Source organism: Bombina bombina, chromosome 1 (genome assembly GCF_027579735.1).
Source record: "Bombina bombina isolate aBomBom1 chromosome 1, aBomBom1.pri, whole genome shotgun sequence".
Taxonomy (NCBI): domain Eukaryota; kingdom Metazoa; phylum Chordata; class Amphibia; order Anura; family Bombinatoridae; genus Bombina; species Bombina bombina.
This window is the reverse complement of record NC_069499.1, coordinates 677297093-677320208: the sequence shown is the minus strand read 5'-3', so window position 1 is coordinate 677320208 and position 23116 is coordinate 677297093. Positions and strand designations below refer to the sequence as shown.

General features: G+C 38.1%; 1 protein-coding gene across 1 annotated transcript in view; it reads right to left on the bottom strand.

Moving 5' to 3' along the window:
* Positions 1-8089: 8089 nt before the first annotated feature.
* MAMLD1 (mastermind like domain containing 1) overlaps positions 8090-23116 on the bottom strand; it is a 260678-nt gene continuing 245651 nt past the window's right edge. The window contains exons 4-5 of the mRNA XM_053699154.1: positions 17874-17955; positions 8090-10094 (exon numbers count right to left, since the gene is read on the bottom strand). Coding sequence (XP_053555129.1) covers positions 9073-10094; positions 17874-17955 — 1104 coding nt within the window. The 3' untranslated portion in view covers positions 8090-9072. The remainder of the gene's footprint in view (positions 10095-17873; positions 17956-23116) is intronic.

Genomic DNA, 23116 nt, shown 5'->3' with positions numbered 1-23116 from the left:
AGCTGGTACTTTACTGACATGGTTAGCATTTTTAATGATTAGGCCAATTTATATAATAAAGAATAAATAGGACACATAAGTCTTTGTGTACTAAGCAGTGGATGAGGTTGTGGAGACAACCCCCGAAAATAATTTTAAACTGCAACTAATAAAGCTGTGTGCTTTTTATTAATCCTTATTTGCCGATAGCCAAGAATGGATCCTAAGCATGAAGTACCTTTCAAACAATGAACATTAACAGGAAGTACCTATTAGCAAATGAGCATTAGTAGGAAGTGCCTGACAGATACTTCCTGTTAATGTTCATTGGTTGGTACATTCTGCTAATACTCATGCATTAGAAAGAAGTGAACATGCAGTATTTCAGCTTTCATTATTCATTGTCATTGTCTGACACCAGATACATTACAACTAGTAAAGTGCAATTTCAAATATGTGTGAAAAACAAAATTTATGCTTACCTGATAAATTTATTTCTCTTGTGGTGTATCCAGTCCACGGATTCATCCATTACTTGTGGGATATTCTCCTTCCCAACAGGAAGCTGCAAGAGGATCACCCACAGCAGAGCTGTCTATATAGCTCCTCCTCTAACTGCCACCTCCCAGTCATTCAACCGAAGACAAGCAGAGAAAGGAGAAACTATAGGGTGCAGTGGTGACTGTAGTTTAAAAAATAAAAAACACCTGCCTTAAAATGACAGGGTGGGCCGTGGACTGGATACACCACAAGAGAAATAAATTTATCAGGTAAGCATACATTTTGTTTTCTCTTGTAAGGTGTATCCAGTCCACGGATTCATCTATTACTTGTGGGATACCAATACCAAAGCTATAGGACACGGATGAAGGGAGGGACAAGGCAGGCGCTTAAACGGAAGGCACCACTGCCTGTAAGACCTTTCTCCCAAAAATAGCCTCTGAAGAAGCAAAAGTATAACATTTGTAGAATTTAGAAAAAGTATGAAGCGAAGACCAAGTCGCCGCCTTACAAATCTGTTCCACAGAAGCCTCATTTTTAAAAGCCCATGTGGAAGCCACCGCTCTAGTGGAATGAGCTGTAATTCTTTCAGGAGGCTGCTGGCCAGCAGTCTCATAAGCTAAGCGGATTATACTTCTTAACCAAAAAGAAAGAGATGTTGCTGAAGCCTTTTGGCCTCTCCTCTGTCCAGAGTAGACAACAAACAATGCAGATGTTTGACGAAAATCTTTAGTAGCTTGTAAATAAAACTTTAAAGCACGAACCACGTCAAGATTGTGTAATAGACGTTCCTTCTTTGAAGAAGGATTAGGACACAGTGACGGAACAACAATCTTCTGATTGATATTCTTATTAGATACCACCTTAGGAAGAACCCAGGTTTGGTACGCAAAACTACCTTATCTGCATGGAAGATCAGATAAGGGGAATCACACTGCAAGGCAGATAAACTCTTCGAACCGAAGAGATAGCTACCAAAAACAGAACTTTCCAAGATAAAAGCTTGATATCTATGGAATGCAGAGGTTCAAACGGAACCCCTTGAAGAACTTTAAGAACTAAATTTAAACTCCATGGCGGAGCAACAGGTTTAAACACAGGCTTGATTCTAACTAAAGCCTGACAAAATGCCTGAACGTCTGGAACATCCGCCAGACGCTTGTGCAAAAGAATAGACAGAGCAGAAATCTGTCCCCTTAAGGAACTAGCTGACAATCCCTTCTCCAATCCTTCTTGGAGAAAAGACAATATCCTGGGAATCCTGACTTTACTCCATGAGTAACCCTTGGATTCACACCAATGAAGATATTTACACCATATCTTATGATAGATTTTCCTGGTGACAGGCTTTCGAGCCTGAATTAAGGTATCAATGACCGACTCGGAAAAACCACGCTTTGATAAAATCAAGTGTTCAATCTCCAAGCAGTCAGACGCAGAGAAATTAGATTTGGATGTTTGAAGGGACCTTGAAGTAGAAGGTGCTGCCTCAGCGGCAGAGTCCATGGTGGAAAGGATGACATGTCCACCAGATCTGCATACCAAGTCCTGCGTGACCACGCAGGAGCTATCAAAATCACTGAAGCTCTCTCCTGCTTGATCTTGGCAATCAGCCGAGGGAGCAGAGGAAATGGTGGAAACACATAAGCCAGGCTGAAGGACCAGGGCGCTGCTAGAGCATCTATCAGCGCTGCCTGGGGATCCCTTGACCTGGACCCGTAACAATGAAGTTTGGCGTTCTAACGAGACGCCATGAGATCCAGTTCTGGTTTGCCCCATAGTTGAATCAGCTGGGCAAATACCTCCGGATGGAGCTCCCACTCCACCGGATGAAAAGTCTGCCGACTTAGAAAATCCGCCTCCCAGTTCTCTACTCCTGGGATATGGATAGCTGAGAGATGGCAAGAGGGAACCTCTGCCCATAGAATTATCTTTGAAACCTCCAACATTGCCAGGGGGCTCCTTGTTACCCCCTGATGGTTGATATAGGCTACAGTCGTGATGTTGTCCGACTGAAATCTGATGAACCTGACTGCAGCTAGCTGAGGCCAAGCCTGAAGAGCATTGAATATCACTCTTAGTTCCAGAATGTTTATCGGGAGAAGTGCCTCCTCCTGAGTCCACGAGCCCTGAGCCTTCAGGGAGTTCCAGACTGCACCCCAGCCCAGAAGGCTGGCATCTGTCGTTACTATAGTCTAATCTGGCCTGCGGAAGCTCATCCCCTTGGACAGATGGACCCGAGATAGCCACCAGAGAAGAGAATCCCTGGTTTCTTGATCCAGATTTAGGAGAGGGGACAAATCTGTGTAATCCCCATTCCACTGACTGAGCATGCAAAGTTGCAGCGGTCTGAGATGTAGGCGGGCAAACGGTACTATGTCCATTGCCGCTACCATTAAACCGATTACTTCCATACACTGAGCCACTGAAGGACGAGAAGTGGAATAAAGAACACGGCAAGAGTCTAGAAGTTTTGACAATCTGGCCTTCGTTAGGTAAATCTTCATTTCTACCGAATCTATCAGAGTCCCTAGGAATTAAACTTTTGTTAGAGGTGATAGAGAACTCTTTCCTTCGTTCACCTTCCACCTATGGGACCTCAGAAATGCCAGAACAATGTCCGTGTGGGACCTGACACTTTGAAAAGTCGATGCCTGTATCAGAATGTCGTCTAAGTAAGGGGCTACTGCTATACCCCGCGGCCTTAGGACTGCTAGAACCTTTGTAAAGATTCTTGGTGCCGTGGCCAACCAGAAGGGAAGAGCCACAAACTGGTAGTGCCTGTCTAGAAAGGCAAACCTGAGAAAACGATGATGATCTTTGTGTATCGGGATGTGAAGATAAGCATCCTTTAAGTCTATGGTAGTAATATATTGGCCCTCCTGGATCATAGGAAGGATGGTTCGAATAGTCTCCATCTTGAAGGATGGGACTCTGAGAAATTTGTTTAAGACCTTGAGATCTAAGATTGGTCTGAATGTTCCCTCTTTTTTGGGAACTACAAACAGATTTGAATAGAAGCCCTGTCCCTGTTCCTCCTGCGGAAATGGGTGGATCACGCCCATAACTAGGAGGTCTTGAACACAATGTAAGAATGCCTCTCTCTTTATCTGGTTTGCAGATAAAAGTGAGAGATGAAATCTCCCTCTTGGGGGAGAGGTTTTGAATTCCAGAAGATAACCCTTGGACACAATTTCCAATGCCCAGGGATCCTGGACATCTCTTGCCCAAGCCTGGGTGAAGAGAGAGAGTCTGCCCCCTACTAGATCCGTTTCCAGATCGGGGGCTGCTCCTTCATGCTGTCTTAGAGGCAGCAGCAGGCTTTTTGGCCTGTTTCCCCTTGTTCCAAGCCTGGTTAGGTCTCCAGACCGGCTTAGACTGGGCAAAAGTTCCCTCTTGTTTTGTGTTAGAGGAAGTTGAAGCTGCTCCACTCTTGAAGTTTCGAAAGGGCCGAAAACTAGACTGTTTGGTCCTTAATTTGTTGGACCTATCTTGAGGAAGGGGGTGACCTTTTCCTCCAGTGATGTCAGAAATGATCTCCTTCAGTCCAGGCCCGAATAGGGTCTGTCCTTTGAAGGGAATGTTGAGAAGTTTAGACTTTGAAGTCACGTCAGCTGACCAGGATTTAAGCCATAGCACCCTACGCGCCTGAGTAGCAAAAACCTGAATTTTTAGCCGTTAGTTTGGTTAAATGAACAACGGCGTCAGAAACAAATGAATTGGCTAGCTTAAGAGCCTTAAGCTTGTCAATAATATCTTCCAACGGGGTTTCAACCTGTAGAGCCTCCTCTAGAGACTCAAACCAGAAAGCCGCAGCAGCAGTGACTGGGGCAATGCATGCAAGAGGCTGGAGAATAAAACCTTGTTGAATAAAAATTTTCTTAAGGAAACCCTCTAATTTTTTATCCATTGGATCTAGAAAAGCACAACTGTCCTCGACAGGGATAGTGGTACGCTTAGCTAGAGTAGAAACTGCTCCCTCCATCTTAGGGACCGTCTGCCATAAGAAGTCCCGTGTAGCGGCGTCTATAGGAAACATCTTTTTAAAAACAGGAGGGGGAGAGAACGGTACACCTGGTCTATCCCATTCCTTAGTAATAATTTCAGAAAACCTTTTAGGGATTGGAAAAACATCAGTGTAAGTAGGTACTGCATAGTATTTATCCAATCTACATAATTTCTCTGGGACTACAATAGTGTCACAGTCATCCAGAGTTGCTAAGACCTCCCTGAGCAATACGCGGAGATGCTCAAGCTTAAATTTAAATGTAGACATATCAGAATCAGGTTGAAGTATCTTCCCTGAATCAGAAAACTCACCCACAGATTGAAGCTCCCCTGCTTCAGCTTCAGTACATTGTGAGGGTGTATCAGACATAGCCACTAAAGCGTCAGAGAGCTCTGTATTTATTCTAGTCCCAGAGCTGTCTCGCTTTCCTTGCAATCCTGGCAGTTTAGATAATACCTCTGTAAGGGTATGATTCATAACTGCCGCCATGTCTTGCAAGGTATACGCAATGGGCGCGCTAGATGTACTTGGCGTCCCCTGAGGGGGATTTATAGGTTCTGACACGTGGGGAGAGTTAGACGGCATAACTTCCTCCTTGTCAATTTCTTCTGGTGATAAATTTTTTAAAGCCAGAATATGGTCTTTGTAATCTATAGTAAAATCAGTTCATTTGGTACACATTCTAAGAGGGGGTTCCACAATGGCTTCTAAACATAATGAACAATGAGTTTCCTCTAAGTCAGACATGTTTAAACAGACTAGTAATGAGACCAGCAAGCTTGGAAAACACTTTAATAAAAACAGTACTGTGCCTTTAAGAGAAAAAAACAATCACAGAAACTGCAAAACAGTGAAAAAAGCAGTACATTTTACGAAATTTTTACAGTGTGTATAATAGACTGAAATAGCATTGCACCCACTTGCAAATGGATGATTAACCACTTAGTTTCAAAACCAGATCAAAAAAACGATATAAACGTTTTTAAACAGTCACAACCAACTGCCACAGCTCTGCTGTGGCCCTACCTGCCCATACAACAACTTTGGAAGGCACAAAAACCCTTTAGAGAGGTCCTATATGTTCAGGGGACTCCTTCAGGGAAGCTGGATGTCTCAAGCTGCAAAAACTACTGCGCAATTTAGGCGCGAAAATAGGCCCCTCCCAACCTGTACTCACAGTGAGAGGGCCTTAAAAAACTATCCCTAGGCAAAATCTAGTCAGCCATGTGGAAAAACTGGGCCCCAGAATAAAGTTTTATCACCAATATGTAATAAACGTTTATATACCTCAAGCAAACGTTATATCTATTCAGTAATGGGAGTAAATAACAAAAATATTACCCTTTACAGCAAGCATGATACCAGTCGTTATTAAATCACTGTAATCAGGCTTACCTTAAATAAATCCGGTATTGTCAGCATTTTCTAACTTATCATCTCTCTAGAAAAATGTAAAACTGCACATACCTCAGAGCAGGAGACCCTGCACGCTATTCCCCCAGCTGAAGTTACCCATCTCTTCAGTTATGTGTGAGAACAGCAGTGGATCTTAGTTACAAGCTGCTAAGATCATCAAAAACCACAGGCAGACTCTTCTTCAAATTTCTGCCTGAGGCTAAAATAGTACAACTCCGGTACCATTTGAAAATAATAAACTTTTGATTGAAGATAAACTACATTAATGCACCACATCTCTCTAGCTACTTCCATTGTCGAGAGCTGCAAGAGAATGATTGGGAGGTGGCAGTTAGGGGAGGAGCTATATAGACAGCTCTGCTGTGGGTGATCCTCTTGCAGCTTCCTGTTGGGAAGGAGAATATCCCACAAGTAATGGATGAATCCGTGGACTGGATACACCTTACAAGAGAAATAAAGATATTTGTAGTTGCACTTCAGTTATAATACATCCAGTGTCACAAGAAGCCTATTGCATGAAACTGAGGATAAATTTGTTGCTTGTTTGCTCAACGAATAACGGAACCTGAAATAATAGTAAGAAGTATCTATGAGCATTAGTAGAAAAGGCACAATGGATACTGGTTTAGATTCAAATTAAAACTTTGAATTTAAATTTTTCAAGGAAAACAAATTTAAACATGTTTCAATGCAGCTCTTTCATATGGACCCTTTTTTTAAAGTAACTTTGAGTTGTGAATTTGCATGGTTCATAGTATTGGATTTAAAAAAAGATGACAGTAGACCTCTAGCTCTGAATTTATATAGGTAAATACTCTGACAATAAAGAAACATTCTAATGTAATTCGTCACTCATTTTCGCCACCGGATACATTCGTTTGTAAGTGCAACACACAAAGATCTGTGCAAATCCAGATATCTGTGTGTTGCATTTTTACACTAATATATCCGGAGCTGAAAAAAAACAAATTCCCCTGCCTGTGAAATTAAAAATTCTTGCTCATGCCTATTCTAATGCAATAATAAAATGTTCTAATTTATTAGAGAATTTTATTATGCAAGAATTATCAGTGGTAAGGTTGCAATAGGGTTAAATACATAGTTTAAGTGTACTCAAGAAAGGGCAGACAATTACACACATATTGAGGACAACATCTGGAGCACACCTGGTGAACACCATTAAATTGGTGTTGCGGATACATTTTAAAATGTTTGTTTACATTAAAGGGACATTTAACCCAAAAAATGTATTTCATGATTCAGACAGAGAATACAATTTACTTCTAATTTCTTATTTGCTTCATTCCTTAGATATCCTTTGTTAAAGAAATAGCAATGCACATGGGTGAGCCAATCACATGAGGCAAATATGAGCAGCCACCAATCAGAAGTTACTGAGCCTATCTAGATATGCTTTTAAGTAAGCCATATCAAAAGAATGAAGCAAATTAGATAACAGAAGTAAATTAGAAAGTTGTTTTAAATGGTATTCTCTATCTGAATCATGAGATAAAAAAATTGGCTTTAATGTCCCTTTAACACCTTATTTGCTGCAATTATTTGTCAACAGCCAAAATCCCCCCACCACTTGTCCTACTTGGAGGAGCTGATCGGGGTTTGTTAGTAAGTAAGACAAGGCTAGTCGTGGCTATTATGTTACTAACATTTTTATTTTTGTTGCTGTTCATTATCTAATCATTTCTGCAGAAGGCAATTAGTGACAGACGTGTGGCAGTGTTGGCCTTATGAAGCATGTCAAGTGCTTTTCCAGTTTTCAGAAATTGAAAATTAAATTCCTATTTATCAGGAAAAGTGGGCAAAATAAATATTAAAAGTATACTGCAAAGTTGTTTTACTACATATAATGAAATATATTTATGACTAAAGCTCAGTGTTCACTGTCACTTTGACTATGTGTTTAACCCCTAGTCACCATCATTCATTTGTGCAATAATAAAATGCTATAAACAATTAGAGCTATTATTGTGTTAGATTGTAGGCTAAATAACTATTTTATTATTCCTGGTTGTACTGTACAGTATATAGAGAGTGTGAAAAGCAGTTTGATGCTGACGTATCACTGGTATTGACAACCTTTATTATTTTTAGTCAGCTATATTAGTGATTTGATTTATTGCTCTATACTGGAATTAAAAGTGAAAAAAAAATGAGTGCACAAACATCCATTTTCCCCTGGCTATTTATTATGGTACTGTATGAAGAAAACAAACATCATTGATTCTGTGCTTGGAGCTGAAGTTATATTACAAATGTTTACAGAAATATGGTGTGACTATTAAAATATGATTACACAAAAAAGTATGAACATTTGAAGTTTACAGTACAGTGGATTTTTTTTTATATAAACAGACTCTTAAATATACATAGGACAATAGTAGCTGACAGAAAACATCATAGACAAAATTGACAAAATTCATGTCTAGGCTTTTTCTTTCAAATAAAGTTTTTTTTCAGTAAAACATAATTGTGAACAAAAAGCCTTTCAATCAGAAAACAAGTCACCTGTAAACTACAAATATATTGAAAGGTGTGGAAAATCATGTTTCTGTCTAGTTTGGCCATTTTGTTTTTTGTTTTATGTCATTTCACTGAACTAATTGATAATGTTCATTGATAATGGTTATGCCAAATTGAAACCAGTTATAAAATCTGTGGTAAAGGTAAATAAAAGATAATTGATATAAAAAAACAAAACACTCCTTTCCCTTACCGCAGATCAAAATCAATGATTATTCCATTTCATGGCAGATCCATTTATCAAACCTAACAATGTTTTGTGAACATATAGATTTTAATTTAGTTTCCGTCACACCCCTACATTGTGTTATGCCAAAAACATAACAGTTATTTTAGGCTGTAATACATAGTATTACTGAAACTAACGATAATAATATTTTGCATATTTAAAACAAGGTTTTATAAATGAAAATTATATAATGTAACAAAACATTATGCTATCATTTTATGTACAGTCACTCACAGAAGTAGTAATACTTCTATTTATTGTTTTTTTTTGGAAAACATAATTTAGAAAATATTTAAATATTTACAAGTATCAGGAAAAAAACAACTGTCAATGTTAACCAATAGGTTAAAGTATTGAATTCAAGTTGTATAACTGACAGAAACGTTCATCTGACTATAGACTAGACAGGGCCAGGGTTTTGGGTATGTTGTCCCAAAATGTCATCCAGCATTGTTAAATTGTTTAACCAGTCTTCATCTGTGCTGCAAGTGCTGCCACCTTTCATTAGGCAATCAATAAAGTCTGCTTCATTACAGTTGGCAGACAAGATAGAGCTATTTTGTGCAGTGCCAAAGTCATACTGGTGTAGCTCAGCCCCAGAACTTATCCTCTCAAAGTTTTCTTGTGCCTGCAATGATGAAGGTACATAGGAAGGTGGACCAAGTTGCCCAGGGTTGAGTTGATTAAATGTGTTTACACCTTGAGGCAAAGATTTCATAGCATTAATAGCTGCTAATTGTCCTCTTGAGATACTGTTCCCCATTGTAGAACTGTTGATAGACGATACAGCCTGGTTTCCCTGGGCTAAACCAAGTTTTTGCATTTGTCTAATTTGGACTCCAGGGGCTATCTGATTTGGAGGAACCACAGCCTGGTGTGGAAATTGGTTTGACATATTTGGTCTGACATTTTGTTTAGAAAATAATGGGTTGTTAGGAAATTGCTGCATGCCAGGGTCCATTTGGTTTTGACTTGATATCCTTGAAACTCCAGCCTGCGTCCACATCTGAGAAGAGGAATTGGCGTAGACGTTGGGAATTCGTGAAATGTTGGACTGCCGTAAATGTTGCTGTGTGGCAGAATGATTTGTTAATGAGCTGGAAGCATAACCCGATAATGTCATTCCAGGTCGAACCGTTGGTTGAGTGTGTACTGTTTGACAGCCAGAGGTCATACTCAACGGATTCTGGCTTTGTCGAATAGGGATATTAAAATCACTAGAAGGTGGAAATATTCCTTGCTGCTTCCCATTGTTGTGTGGCATCATTACCATGGCCCCACTGTTCTGGCTCATGGTTGGAGGAGTTATTCCAGAACCCATACTGTTTTGGATTAGTCCTTGAGCTGATGTTATCATACGATGGTTCTGTTGAGGTGTTGCCATTGGCTGGACACAGCCAGAACGAACAGTTTGTGGAAGTGCTAAAAAAGAGAGGAACATGGGATAAATGTTTTGTATCTTGGATACATGGGTCAAAAAACCCAAACAATATTTATAAATAACAAAAACTTAAAACTGCCTTTACATTTAAAGTGACATTAAACACTTAATAAATGCTAGATAGAATGATGCATTCAACGAAAAGATTTGCCTGAGAATAACATGTAGATGTATTTTTTTAAAGTTTCATTAGTTGTTTAAATATTGACAAAATAAGTGTAAAGTTTTAGTGTCTATAAAACAATAGGAGCTGCCATGTTGTAACTTAGGTTACCTTCTCTGTTGTGGTCAATTAAGGACAGTTATAAATAGATTACTACAGTGTGCAGCCAATGGCTGAGAGAAATATAACAGAGTTCTGCACTTCCATTTCTAAAAGGAACTGAAAAGCTCACAATTTTAGAGTGAAATTAGAGAAAAAGGGGACAAAATAAATAATGAAAGTATGTAGCAGTTTTTTATATATATATACGATTGATTTATCATGTTATCTTACCATCTCAAAGTGTTTAATGTCCCTTTAAAATACACCTTCCAGAACAGATAAAATTTTATAATGAACACAAGTAAATCATAAAATACTTTCTAGATAAAAAAACATACTTTATTTTAGGTAACTGTGACACATTCTGGCTCAACAAGCACTTTATCAGTGAATATACGTAAATTACCATATTATACTGTAATCATTTTCAGAGTCAAATCGCTGAAAGTTTTTTTTTTTTTTAAATGTCTTAATTTAGGCAAAGAAAAGCTTTGGTTGCATAATTCTGATATCTATGCAAGAGTTGCTTTAGAGAGGTGGTGTACACCAGCATGAGAAACAAGCAGTTATTTCAATGCCAAGTACGACTCAAGGAAAACTTGAAGACATAACATTGCCCCCTAGTGTCTTAAAATGGATAACAAGTGATTATGCATTAAAGAAAATATACTGTAACTGAATTGCAGTTGTGTTTCTGAGACTGTGGTGATTGCAGAACTAATAATAAAAATATGCATTATACTATCATCGTTAATTAAAACAACTGATAACAATGAATGTAGTTATATAATTACCACAAAGAGCTTGTTTCTAAAACTTAATAAGTAATTTCCAGAAGATACATTATTATTATAATAATTATAATTCAGTGTTTCTCAACTCAAGTCCTCAACTACCCCTAACAGAACAGATTTTCATGACATCTTAACTAGAGCACAGGTGAAATAATCAGCTGATGGTGAGAACATGTTAGTAACCATGGTTACCAACCTGCTCTCATTATTTCAACTGCACCCTATTTAAAATATCATGGAAATCTGTCCTGTTGAGGGTATTTGAGGACTGAAGTTGAGAAACACTTGTTTAAAGGGCTATTACAGTCGACAAATGACATGCTGTAATCCGTTAGTGCATGTAATTTTAAAACTATTGACCCTGCTGTAAATACACAGTAGAAATACCATTCGGAGCTTGTGGTGCACTGCTGGTCCCAATCGGAAAAACGCTGCTGATCCAATCAACAGCTCTGGTTGCACATCTAAGTCAGGACCAGCAGTGCACCGTGAGTCCCGAGCGGTATTTCTACTATGTCTTTGACCCCATCGCAGGGGTTAAACACACAGTGCTGCAGGGTCGATAGTCTCAAAATTATATGCTCAAACGGATTATAGCATGCAATTTGTTGACTATAATGGCCCTTTAATTAACCCTTGCAATATCAAAATAAGTCAAAGTTTTTTTGAACATGTGGAATATCTAAAAAAAAACCTATAAAATATTTTTTTGTTAGCTTTTTGCAATAAGTAATTTATTAAAGGGACAATAAAGCTGAGCATTTTCTGCAAAGTACTTTAAACCTTACTTAGTGGATGTCCCTGCTAGGGCTACTTAGTGCACTGTTTATATCCCAGCCTAAGTTTTCTGATTTACTACATGCATCGTAAAATGTATTAAAAAAAAAAAGGTCTGGGCTATGGGCAGCTGCTGCACCAAGTGCTATTGGGGCAGTGATGGTTCTATGAGGGTACAGAGTCAGTCTGCTTGTGTTGCAGCAAAGCCAAACAAGCTAAAATTAATCAGTTTAACCAGACCTGAGCTATCGAGCAGATTTTAAAGGAACAAGATCTTCCTGTCTATAAATCAGTCCAGATTGGAATGCATAGAAAGGACTGTTTGCAGAAAAATGCAAGTGAAGTCTGTAATGTGTGATTATTTTATTAGGTTTATAATGCTGTTTAGCTAATGTTTTTGTTAATTTAACTTAGTTTAATTATATGTTTTGTGTTGTGTGTGATTATTTGATGCTGTTTATAATGCTGTTTAGCATTTAAAGTCTTCATTTCAAAGCTTTAAAAATAATGTATTAGGTGTTACTTATGACAATTTTGAGAGGGGCCTTGAACCTAACTCCCTCACTTCCCATTGACTTACATTATAAACTGGGTTTCAATTTACAACGGTTTCGATTTACAACCATTCCTTCTGGAACCTAAGCCTGGCGTAAACTGAGGGCTACCTGTATGTATGTGTATATATATATACAGTGGGGAAAAAAAGTATTTAGTCAGCCACCAATTGTGCAAGTTCTCCCACTTAAGAAGATGAAAGAGGCCTGTAATTTTCATCATAGGTATACCTCAACTATGAGAGACAATATATGGAAACAAATCCAGACAATCACATTGTCTGATTTGGAAATAATTTATTTGCATATTATGGTGGAAAATAAGTATTTGGTCAATATCAAAAGTTTATCTCAATACTTTGTTATATATCCTTTGTTGGCAATGACAGAGGTCAAACGTTTTCTGTAAGTCTTCACAAGGTTGTCACACACTGTTGCTGGTATGTTGGCCCATTCCTGCATGCAGATCTCCTCTAGAGCAGTGATGTTTTGGGGCTGTCACTGGGCAACACAGACTTTCAACTCCCTCCAAAGGTTTTCTATGGGGTTGAGATCTGGAGACTTGCTAGGCCACTCCAGGACCTTGAAATGCTTCTTACGAAGCCACTCCTTCGTTGCCCGGGTAGTGTGTTTGGGATCATTGTCATGCTGAAAGACCCAGCCACTTTCATCTTCAATGCCCTTGCTGATGGAAGGAGGTTTGCACTCAAAATCTCACGATACATGGCCCCATTCATTCTTTCATGTACACGGATCAGTTGTCCTGTTCCCTTTGCAGAGAAACAGCCCCAAAGCATGATGTTGCCACCCCCCTGCTTCACAGTAGGTATGGTGTTCTCTCTCCTCCAAACACGACAAGTTGTGTTTCTACCAAACAGTTCTAGTTTGGTTTCATCTGACCATATGACATTCTCCCAATCCACTTCTGGATCATCCAAATGCTCTCTAGCATACTTCAGACGGGCCCAGACATGTACTGGCTTAAGCAGGGGAACACGTCTGGCACTGCAGGATCTGAGTCCCTGGCGGCGTAGTGTGTTACTGATGGTAGCCTTTGTTACGTTGATCCCAGCTCTCTGCAGGTCATTCACTAGGTCCCCCCATGTGGTTCTGGGATGTTTGCTCACCATTCTTGTGATCATTTTGACCTCGTGGGGTGAGATCTTGCGTGGAGCCCCAGATTGATGTCTTCCATTTTCTAATTATTGCTCCCACAGTTGATTTCTTCACACCAAGCTGCTTGCCTATTGCAGATTCAATCTTCCCAGCCTGGTGCAGGTCTACAATTTTGTTTCTGGTGTCCTTCGACAGCTCTTTGGTCTTCACCATAATGGAGTTTGGAGTGTGACTGTTTGAGGTTGTGGACAGGTGTCTTTTATACTGATAACAAGTTCAAACAGGTGCCATTAATACAGGTAATGAGTGGAGGACAGATGAGCCTCTTACAGAAGAAGATACAGGTCTGTGAGAGCCAGAAATCTTGCTTTTTGTAGGTGACCAAATACTTATTTTCCACCATAATTTGCAAATAAATTTTTTCCAAATCAGACAATGTGATTGTCTGGATTTGTTTCCACATTTTGTCGCTCATAGTTGAGGTATACCTATGGTGAAAATTACAGGCCTCTTTCATCTTCTTAAGTGGGAGAACTTGCACAATTGGTGGCTGACTAAATACTTTTTTCCCCCACTGTATATATATATATATATATATATATATATATATATATAGTAGAACAGAAGCTGTGAATCCCACGGACGGTCTCCGTGTTGTAGCCAGGATCCAAACAAGCAGGCACACAGGATTTTTCATAAACACTCCGTTTTAATGGCAGTAAATTGATCCAAACAAGCAGGCACACAGGATTTTTCATAAACACTCCGTTTTAATGGCAGTAAATTAACCAATGGTTAATTTACTGCCATTAAAACGGAGTGTTTATGAAAAATCCTGTGTGCCTGCTTGTTTGGATCCTGGCTACAACACGGAGACCGTCCGTGGGATTCACAGCTTCTGTTCTACTATGTGTATTTTTTCAGTGAGAGCACCAGGTAGCTGAATTGATAAAGTGAGTGCCGTACATTTCTGCAATTTTATATATATATATATATATATATATATATATATATATATATATATATATATATATATATATATATATACAGTTAGGGAAGCTTATGGGTTAATAGTGCATATATCTACATTTTTTAAAATATTATGCATTCTTGTGTATGATGCATCTTCTTTTAACTATTGTATATTAATTAATTTGTATTTTTATTGTGTTTTTTTATTGTAAACAAATTAGATATACAACATCTCAGATGTTTTGCTTCATACTGTGTTAACACACAGCAAATAAATGCAGCAATACAAAAATTACCACTACTTGCCTAGATGTGCTAATTTCCTATGCAACAATTTTTATTGATTTACTTTTGAGACATGGAGGATTTTAATCTTAGACCATAATTTTAATGAATTGTTATTGTAAACATAAATATATATTTTAAAATGTATATTTATGTTACAAAATGCATTAGTATTACATTTTTTTATCACATAATAGGCAAGCAGTTATGTAATACTATAATTATAATACAATTGTGTTTTATAACTTAAATATCTATTTTTAAAAATATATTTATATTTGAAAGAAACGCACCAAGCAAGAATATCAACATTTTAATTTATATATCCAATACTAATATGCATTATACATGACCATGTATTTTATTTTAAACATTGTAGATATAATATAGTCAGGCCTTGCATTGATATTCAATATTTAATCTGTTATGCATTTATATTGCATAATGCTTTAAGTACTGCATATACATTAAAATGTATTTATGTTAGTTTATTGTGTTTATTAGTGATAATATATATATATATATATATATATATATATATATATATGTTAATATATATTTATGTTATAGTAGTCAGTAACATTAAATAATATTTTTCATAACAGGCATGCAGTTATGTAGAACTATAATGTTAATTATACTGTCTTTATTAACTAATAATAAACACAAAAAGCAACATTAATATTTTAATTTATATGCAAATATTTAAACAATATGCATTCTACATAACAATGCATCATTTTAAATATTGAATATTTATGTGTAGGGCCTTAGCTTAGTAGTGCCTTAGCTTCTATAGTTAGTTTTACATTATGACAGTTTAGGGCTCAATGTTTAAATGATATGCATAGTCATGTACAGTGCATATTGTTTAAAATATTGTATATATCTATAGAGTAAAAGGTATTTAATGATGTTTTCTATTATTTTAAACATAAACATATATTTTCAAATATATATTTATGTTTGAAATAATAGCAAGCAACCATTAAATACCTTTTAAGATATCTACAATACTTTAAATTCCCCCATTCCTCCCAGAAGGTAGCACCCCCAAACAAGTGATATCCATAGGTGCCTCATCAAATTGGCGACAACATACTATAAGGGCGACTTGATCCCCCTTTACCCAGCTCAATCAGCACCCCTTTTAAGAAGTGGCGGACGAGGGCACAATTCTGGTCCGGCGCCGAGTTCCAGGAGCCTGGCTAGGACTGCGTTTTAGCACATCTCTGTGATGCATTATTTATACATTGATTATAATTGTAGCGATGTAGCTTAATAGTTATAATGGGGAGGTTTACTATTTAGTATAGTTTATTTTTCTGACAGCAGGCAGTATGTGGGAGTGTAGGTTAGGCGTGACGTAGGGGGTCAGGGGGATTTAGCTGTGTGGTGCAGGGCGGGTGTAGGTTAGCTGTGACATAGGTGTAGGCAGTCGGTGGGGGATAGCAAGGCAGAGCTGAGGGAGTGTAGGTTAAACGTGATGTAGATATAGGTTTTCAGGGGGGGTTAGCGGGGCGTGCTAGTGGGAGTAGCACTTTGATTCGGACATATAGACACAAGATCAATATGTTCGAATCAGTGAAGTGCAGGTTGTGAGGAGGGTAGTGGGCATGTTTGTCTCACCAGCTATCAGGTGTCGAGACTACACCACCTGAGGTAGTTATTGTAGGTGTAATAAAACTTAGGTACCCAGTGCCATATTTTGAGTGTGCCTACACAGAAACTAGGCATACTTCAAATAGGGCCACCCCCTGGCCGCAGCAAAATGCTGAGTGGCGATGTCAGCGATTCGGGTGGTGACGTCACATTCCCATTGACTTCTATGTGAGAGACATCACTGCTTGCTGGCATTGCTCAGGGACGCCCCTTTTCTTTGAATATCGACAGACCGTCGGACTGCAAGGTTGACAAAGCCAGTGGGGCAGTTTATCAACTATCTGTCAATGCTTTGACTATCGGGGGCCCTAACTGCTTTTGCATTGTCTTTTATTATGCATTTATTGATTATGCAATTCTACTTTATGTAATGGTCCTTTAAAAATAAAGGGCACATGTGACAGCTCGTATGTGTAAGCAACAGTTCCTCTATGTAAGTGTGTGGCAGTAAGATGCAATGTGTGTGTGTGTGAGAGAGAGCATTATGCATTGTGTATGTCACTTTATGGGTGAGCTGCTGCTGTCCCTTTAACATCTGGCTTATATCTGTATACCAAAAAAAGGCAAACCGAGGAACTTGGGAGTAATGGCTCTTAAAGTTTTATTTCTGCCTTCTAATATCTTGGACACCACTAAACCACCTAACTGTAAATTAAGAATGTAAGCCCTGTCCTCTGCATAATTTAGTCAGCCGGTTAGTGCCCCTAGACAAATACTTACTACACTAAAAGTGAAGTCTGTCACCAAGAAGCACACAACACAATGATATATATCAAGTGTGGCTTATTAAAGGCAAAAAAACAAAGCCAATCTTAGTAGAGCCTGTTTATTACTGAGAGCTAGCTGCTGATTGGTGGCTGCTCAAATATAACTGTTATCATTGGCTCATCTGATGTTTTCAGCTAACTCCCGTATGGCATTGCTGCTCCGTAGCCTACCTAGGTATGATTTTCAACAAAGGATACAAAAAGAAGGAAGCAAATTTAGATAATAGAAATAAAAATGTAAAAGTTGTTTAAAATCGCATGCTCTATCTAAACCATGAAATATTTTTTTTGGTTTCATATCCCTTTAAGGTCTTAAATATTAAGTCCTTTAGAAATTAAATCCATAAAAAATCCACTATAAAAAAATCAAATGGCTAAATGCTTTTGTAGTTTGCTTTGATCTATAGTTTTTAACCCTTCTTTTGCTGATGCACCACAGAAAAGAGCAGAGGGCTACAGTCTCCCTCTAGTGGTAGTGAGGTTTGATGCTGAACAGATTACAACCTTTCGGCCAAATGTTGCTGCTAATATGTGATGTTTTCTCAGATTGTGAATATTGCAAACTTACCTTGAAATTGGCTCATCTGCTGAGCCACAAAAGAGTTGCGTTGTTCAGATGGTACACCCATCATATTCTGCCTAGGCTTCACCTGAAAAAGAAAAGAAGAAAAAAATATGTGAGAAAATGTTATTTTGCCAACCTGCAGCTCAGTCCATTAAACCAGTGTATATAAAATGTAATTGATTTGTACTGCCTGGATCAAGTGAGCAGTTATAGGTTTAATAGCTTCTCTGCTAGAGGAAGCCTGTAATACATTTGTGGCCTGCTGTCACCTAAGCTGACAGGCTTTAGTGACAGTCACTAAAGTGCCATAGGAGGTGTCAGTCAAAAAGGCTATTCACATGGAGAATCGGAAAGCAGACAACGCCAAAAATAATTTGTGTAACTTAAAAATGTCCATAAAACTATTTTACAGGATACAATTCTATATGAATCTTAACCCTGTCTCCTCCTTCTCTGTATTTCAGTTTGAGGTGTTCACGTGGTAGACTATAACAGATTGGAATGAGGGGTCAGTGTACCCCATTTTTATTTATATATATATATATATATATATATATATATATATATATATTTATAGTGTGAGAGAGTGAGAGAGAGAAAGAGAGAGAGAGAGAGAGAGAGGAGTCTATTAAGATACTTGTTTTAAATGGACACTCAATTAAAAATTAAACTTTCATGATTCAGATAGAGCAGGCAATTTTAATCAACTTTCCAATTTACTTCCACTAACAAAATGTGCGCAGTCTTTTTATATTTACACTTTTTGAGTCACCGGCTCCTATTGAGCATGTGCAAGAATTCTCAGAAAATACATATATGCATTTGTGATTGGCTGATGGCTGTCACATGATACAGGGTAGGTGGAAATAGACATAAATTTTAAAATGGTCACAAAAAAAATCTACTACTCATTTGAAGTTCGGACTAAGTGCTATTGCATTGTCTTTAAATCATGCATTTGTTGATTATGCAAATCTACTGTATTTACTAGTCCTTTAAAGGGACAGTCTAGTCAAAATTAAACTTTCATGATTCACATAGGGCATGAAATTTTAAACAACTTTCCAATCTATTTTTAGCATCTATTTTTAGCATCAAATTTACTTTTCTTGGATAAAATAGTCATTGAAGAGCCATCGTTAGCACTCAAGGGGTTAATATAAACGTGTTGGTTATGCAAAACTGGGGAATGGTTAATAAAGGGATTATCTATCTTTTTAAGTAATAACAATTCTGGAGTAGACTGTCCCTTTAAAGGGGCAGTAAACCTAGAAAATAATGTAATATAATTCTGCACATAGAGCAGAATGCCGCTCCTGACTCTACTGAGTGGGTCTGTTTTTTTCTCCTAAGCACATCGCGGGCACACTGTCTAGTCACAGCGCGCCTGTTCACGCTATTAAACTCAATGTAGCACGCTCTGGTCTGGTAGCGGGAGCGAGATACATTGAGTTTAATAGCGTGATCGTGCCAGCTGTGATTAGACAGCGTGCCCAGATGCGCTTAGGAGAAGAAAACAGACCCGCTCAGTAGAGCCAGGAGCGGCGGCGTGTTTTCATTGCAAAAATATCTATATAACCCTTTGCTTTAGAAACATGGTGGTAAGCTAATGTTATATAATTCTGCACTATGTGCAGAATTATATAACATTATTTGCTAGATTTACTGTCCCTTTAAGTGAATACAGCTGGATTCCTAAATAATCTTAGTAACATTTCACTTGATTATGCAGATATTCTTCTTGAATCAAGTAGTTCTGGAAGTGTTGACAGATCCTCTCTATGTAAAGGCTGAATTAGCTGAGGGTTAATATTAACAAAACTGAAGAATGTTAGCGGAGAGGAGACCCAAGTTAGCCAGCTCCAAGGTAAATCTAAGGTGAAAGTAGTTTTAAGATTTGAATACATATGTAACGAGTTAATTCTAAGTGTCATAGACTTGTTTTTTTAGGGACATTGTCAACCTTGAACAAAAACTTGTATGATCCAGAAATCTCTAGCAGGCGTTTAAATGTTTATCATCAGAAGGTCACTGCAGCCTTGCGTGGTTAGCTACATTGAAATTTAAAAGAAAGAGGAATGTCTGGCTTTGATTCCTATACATGACTTAAAATGACAAGGATTTATTATTACTATCCATATATTTTCCTACAATTTACTACAAACATTGTCCTAATGTGCCAAATTTTAGGAAAATATGAAAATGCTGAGCTAATCGTAATAAGACTCTTATAGCCCCTAGACTCTATATCAAACTGAGACAAACTTATACTGCTATCAAATATATTACTACTTTTGTTTTATTGGCATGGTCATAACACTTACAGCTAAGATCTTGCAGTAGACTCCTGGCTAGGATAAGATAAATGCGAGAAAAACATATTGATTATTTTTGTTTAGGGCCCTCTGATATAATTAGAAGCACAATTTCTGCAGTACTTAAAGGAACATTCTGTTTAAAATTTAAAGTGAATGTAAAGTTGAATTAATGAGTTCATGTTTTTCAAAAATACTATTAAAAACAGGGGCACTTTCATTCATTAAATGTTTTTTTTTTAAATACTTACCCTTGTCTTTAGGAAAACCAGAACGGAGATTCTCCGCCCGCTTCTCATGCTTTACTTAGCACCTCAATGATGAAACCGGCTTCCTCGAATCACGGCGTGGCCTCATGAGCTAGACGCTCTGGGGTGCACGCCATGATTGGAGGACGCCGGTTTCGTCATTGCTGAGGTAAGTATAGGGGAGCTGAGGGCGGAGCATTGCCGGTCAGGGTTTGCTAAAGAAAAAGGTAAGGTTTTTTTTTTTTTTTTAAACGCTGCAATGTAAAGTTTAATGAATGAAAGCGCCCCTGTTTTTAATAGTATTTTTAAAAAACGGGCACTCATTCATTCACTTTAAATGCACATAGATTTATTACATCTTTGAATAGAAACATATTTGTAATATACATGTATTGGCATAAATACTTCTAGTAAAAGCTATCACTGTTTTAGTGCTAACATTTTTCTCTGCACAAGCATGTGAAGTATAGCTAGATATTCTCATTGCACCAGAATTTAAGATACAGCAGCAGCTCAGAGCGCCAGTGGGGCTTGTATTATGTCCACAATTAACAAACTGACGGCTAGATTACGAGTTTTGCGTTAGAGGCTTTGCGGTGCTAATGAGCAGTTTTCCCTCACTGCTCACTTACCTGCAGCGCTGGTATTACGAGTTTTTACAAACCCGTTGTTAAAAGACAAGAAGTGAGCGCTGAGCAAAATTTTGCTCATTACCGCACTCTAGTTAAATCAGCGGTGAGCTGGTCGTATGTGCTCGTACACAATTTCCCCATAGGAATCAACGGGAAGAGCCGGCTGAGAAAAAGTCTAACACCTGCAAAAAAGCAGCGTAAAACTCACTAATGCAGCCCCACTGATTCCTATGGGGAAATAAACGTTATGATTTACACCTAACACCCTAACAAGAACCCCAAGTCTAAACACCCCTAATCTTACACTTATTAACCCCTAATCTGCCACCCCCGACATCGCCGCCACCTACATTATATTTATTAACCCCTAATCTGCCGCTCCGGACACTGCCGCCACCTACATTATACTTATGAACCCATAATCTGCTGCCCCCAACATCGCCGACACCTACATTATATTTATTAACCCCTAATCTGCCGCCCCCAACTACCTACACTTATTAACCCCTAATCTGCCGCCCCCAACCTCGCCGCCACTATAATAAACATATTGACCCCTAAACCTCCGCACTCCCGCCTTGCAAACATTAGTTAAATATTATTAACCCCTAATCTGCCGCCCCCAATGTCGCCGCAACCTACCTACACTTATTAACCCCTAATCTGCCGCCCCCAACGTTGCAGCCACTATATTAAAAGTTATTAACCCCTAAATCTAAGCCTAACCCTAACACCCCCTAACTTAAATATAATTTAAATAAATCTAAATAAAATGACTATCATTAACTACATTATTCCTATTTAAAACTAAATGCTTACCTATAAACCCTAAGCTAGCTACAATATAACTAATAGTTACATTGTATCTAGCTTAGGGTTTATTTTTATTTTACAGACAAGTTTGTATTTATTTTAACTAGGTAGAATAGTTATTAAATAGGTATTAACTATTTAATAACTACCTAGATAAAATAAATACAAAAGTACCTGTAAAATAAAACCTAACCTAAGTTACACTAACACCTAACACTACACTATAATTAAATAAATTAACTAAATTAACAACAATTAAATCAATTAAATTAGCTAAAGTACAAAAAAACAAACACTAAATTACAGAAAATAAACAAATTACAAGATATTTAAACTAATTACACCTAATCTAATAGCCCTATCAAAATAAAAAAGCCCCCCCAAAATAAAAAAAAAAACACTAGCCTAAACTAAACTACCAATAGCCCTTAAAAGGGCCTTTTGCGGGGCATTGCCCCAAAGTAATCAGCTCTTTTACCTATAAAAAAAAAAATACAAATACCCCCCCAACAGTAAAATCCACCACCCACACAACCAACCCCCAAATAAAACACTATCTAATAAAAACTAAGCTCCCGTTGCCCTGAAAAGGGCATTTGGATGGGCATTGCCCTTAAAAGGGCAGTTAGCTCTTTTGCAAGACCAAACCCTAACCTAAAAATAAAACCCACCCAATAAACCCTTAAAAAACCTAACACTAACCCCCTGAAGATCGACTTACCGTGAGAAGTCTTCTTCCTAACCGGGCCGAAGTCCTCAACGAAGCCGGGAGAAGTCTTCATCCAAGACAGGCGAAGTGGTCCTCCAGATTGGCAGAAGTCTTCATCCAGACGGCATCTTCTATTTTCATCCATCCGGCGCGGAGCGGGTCCATCTTCAAGACATCCGACGCGGAGCATCCTCTTCATCCAAAGACGAATGAAGGTACCTTTAAGTGACGTCATCCTCCAAGATGGCGTCCCTTCAATTCCGATTGGCTGATAGAATTCTCAGCCAATCGGAATTAAGGTAGAAAAAATCCTATTGGCTGATGCAATCAGCCAATAGGATTGAAGTTCAATCCTATTGGCTGATCCAATCAGCCAATAGGATTGAGCTTGCATTCTATTGGCTGATTGGATCAGCCAATCGGATTGAACTTCATTGATTTTTTTCTACCTTAATTCCAATTGGCTGATAGAATTCTATCAGCCAATTGGAATCTAAGGGGCGCCATCTTGGATTTAAATTATATTTAA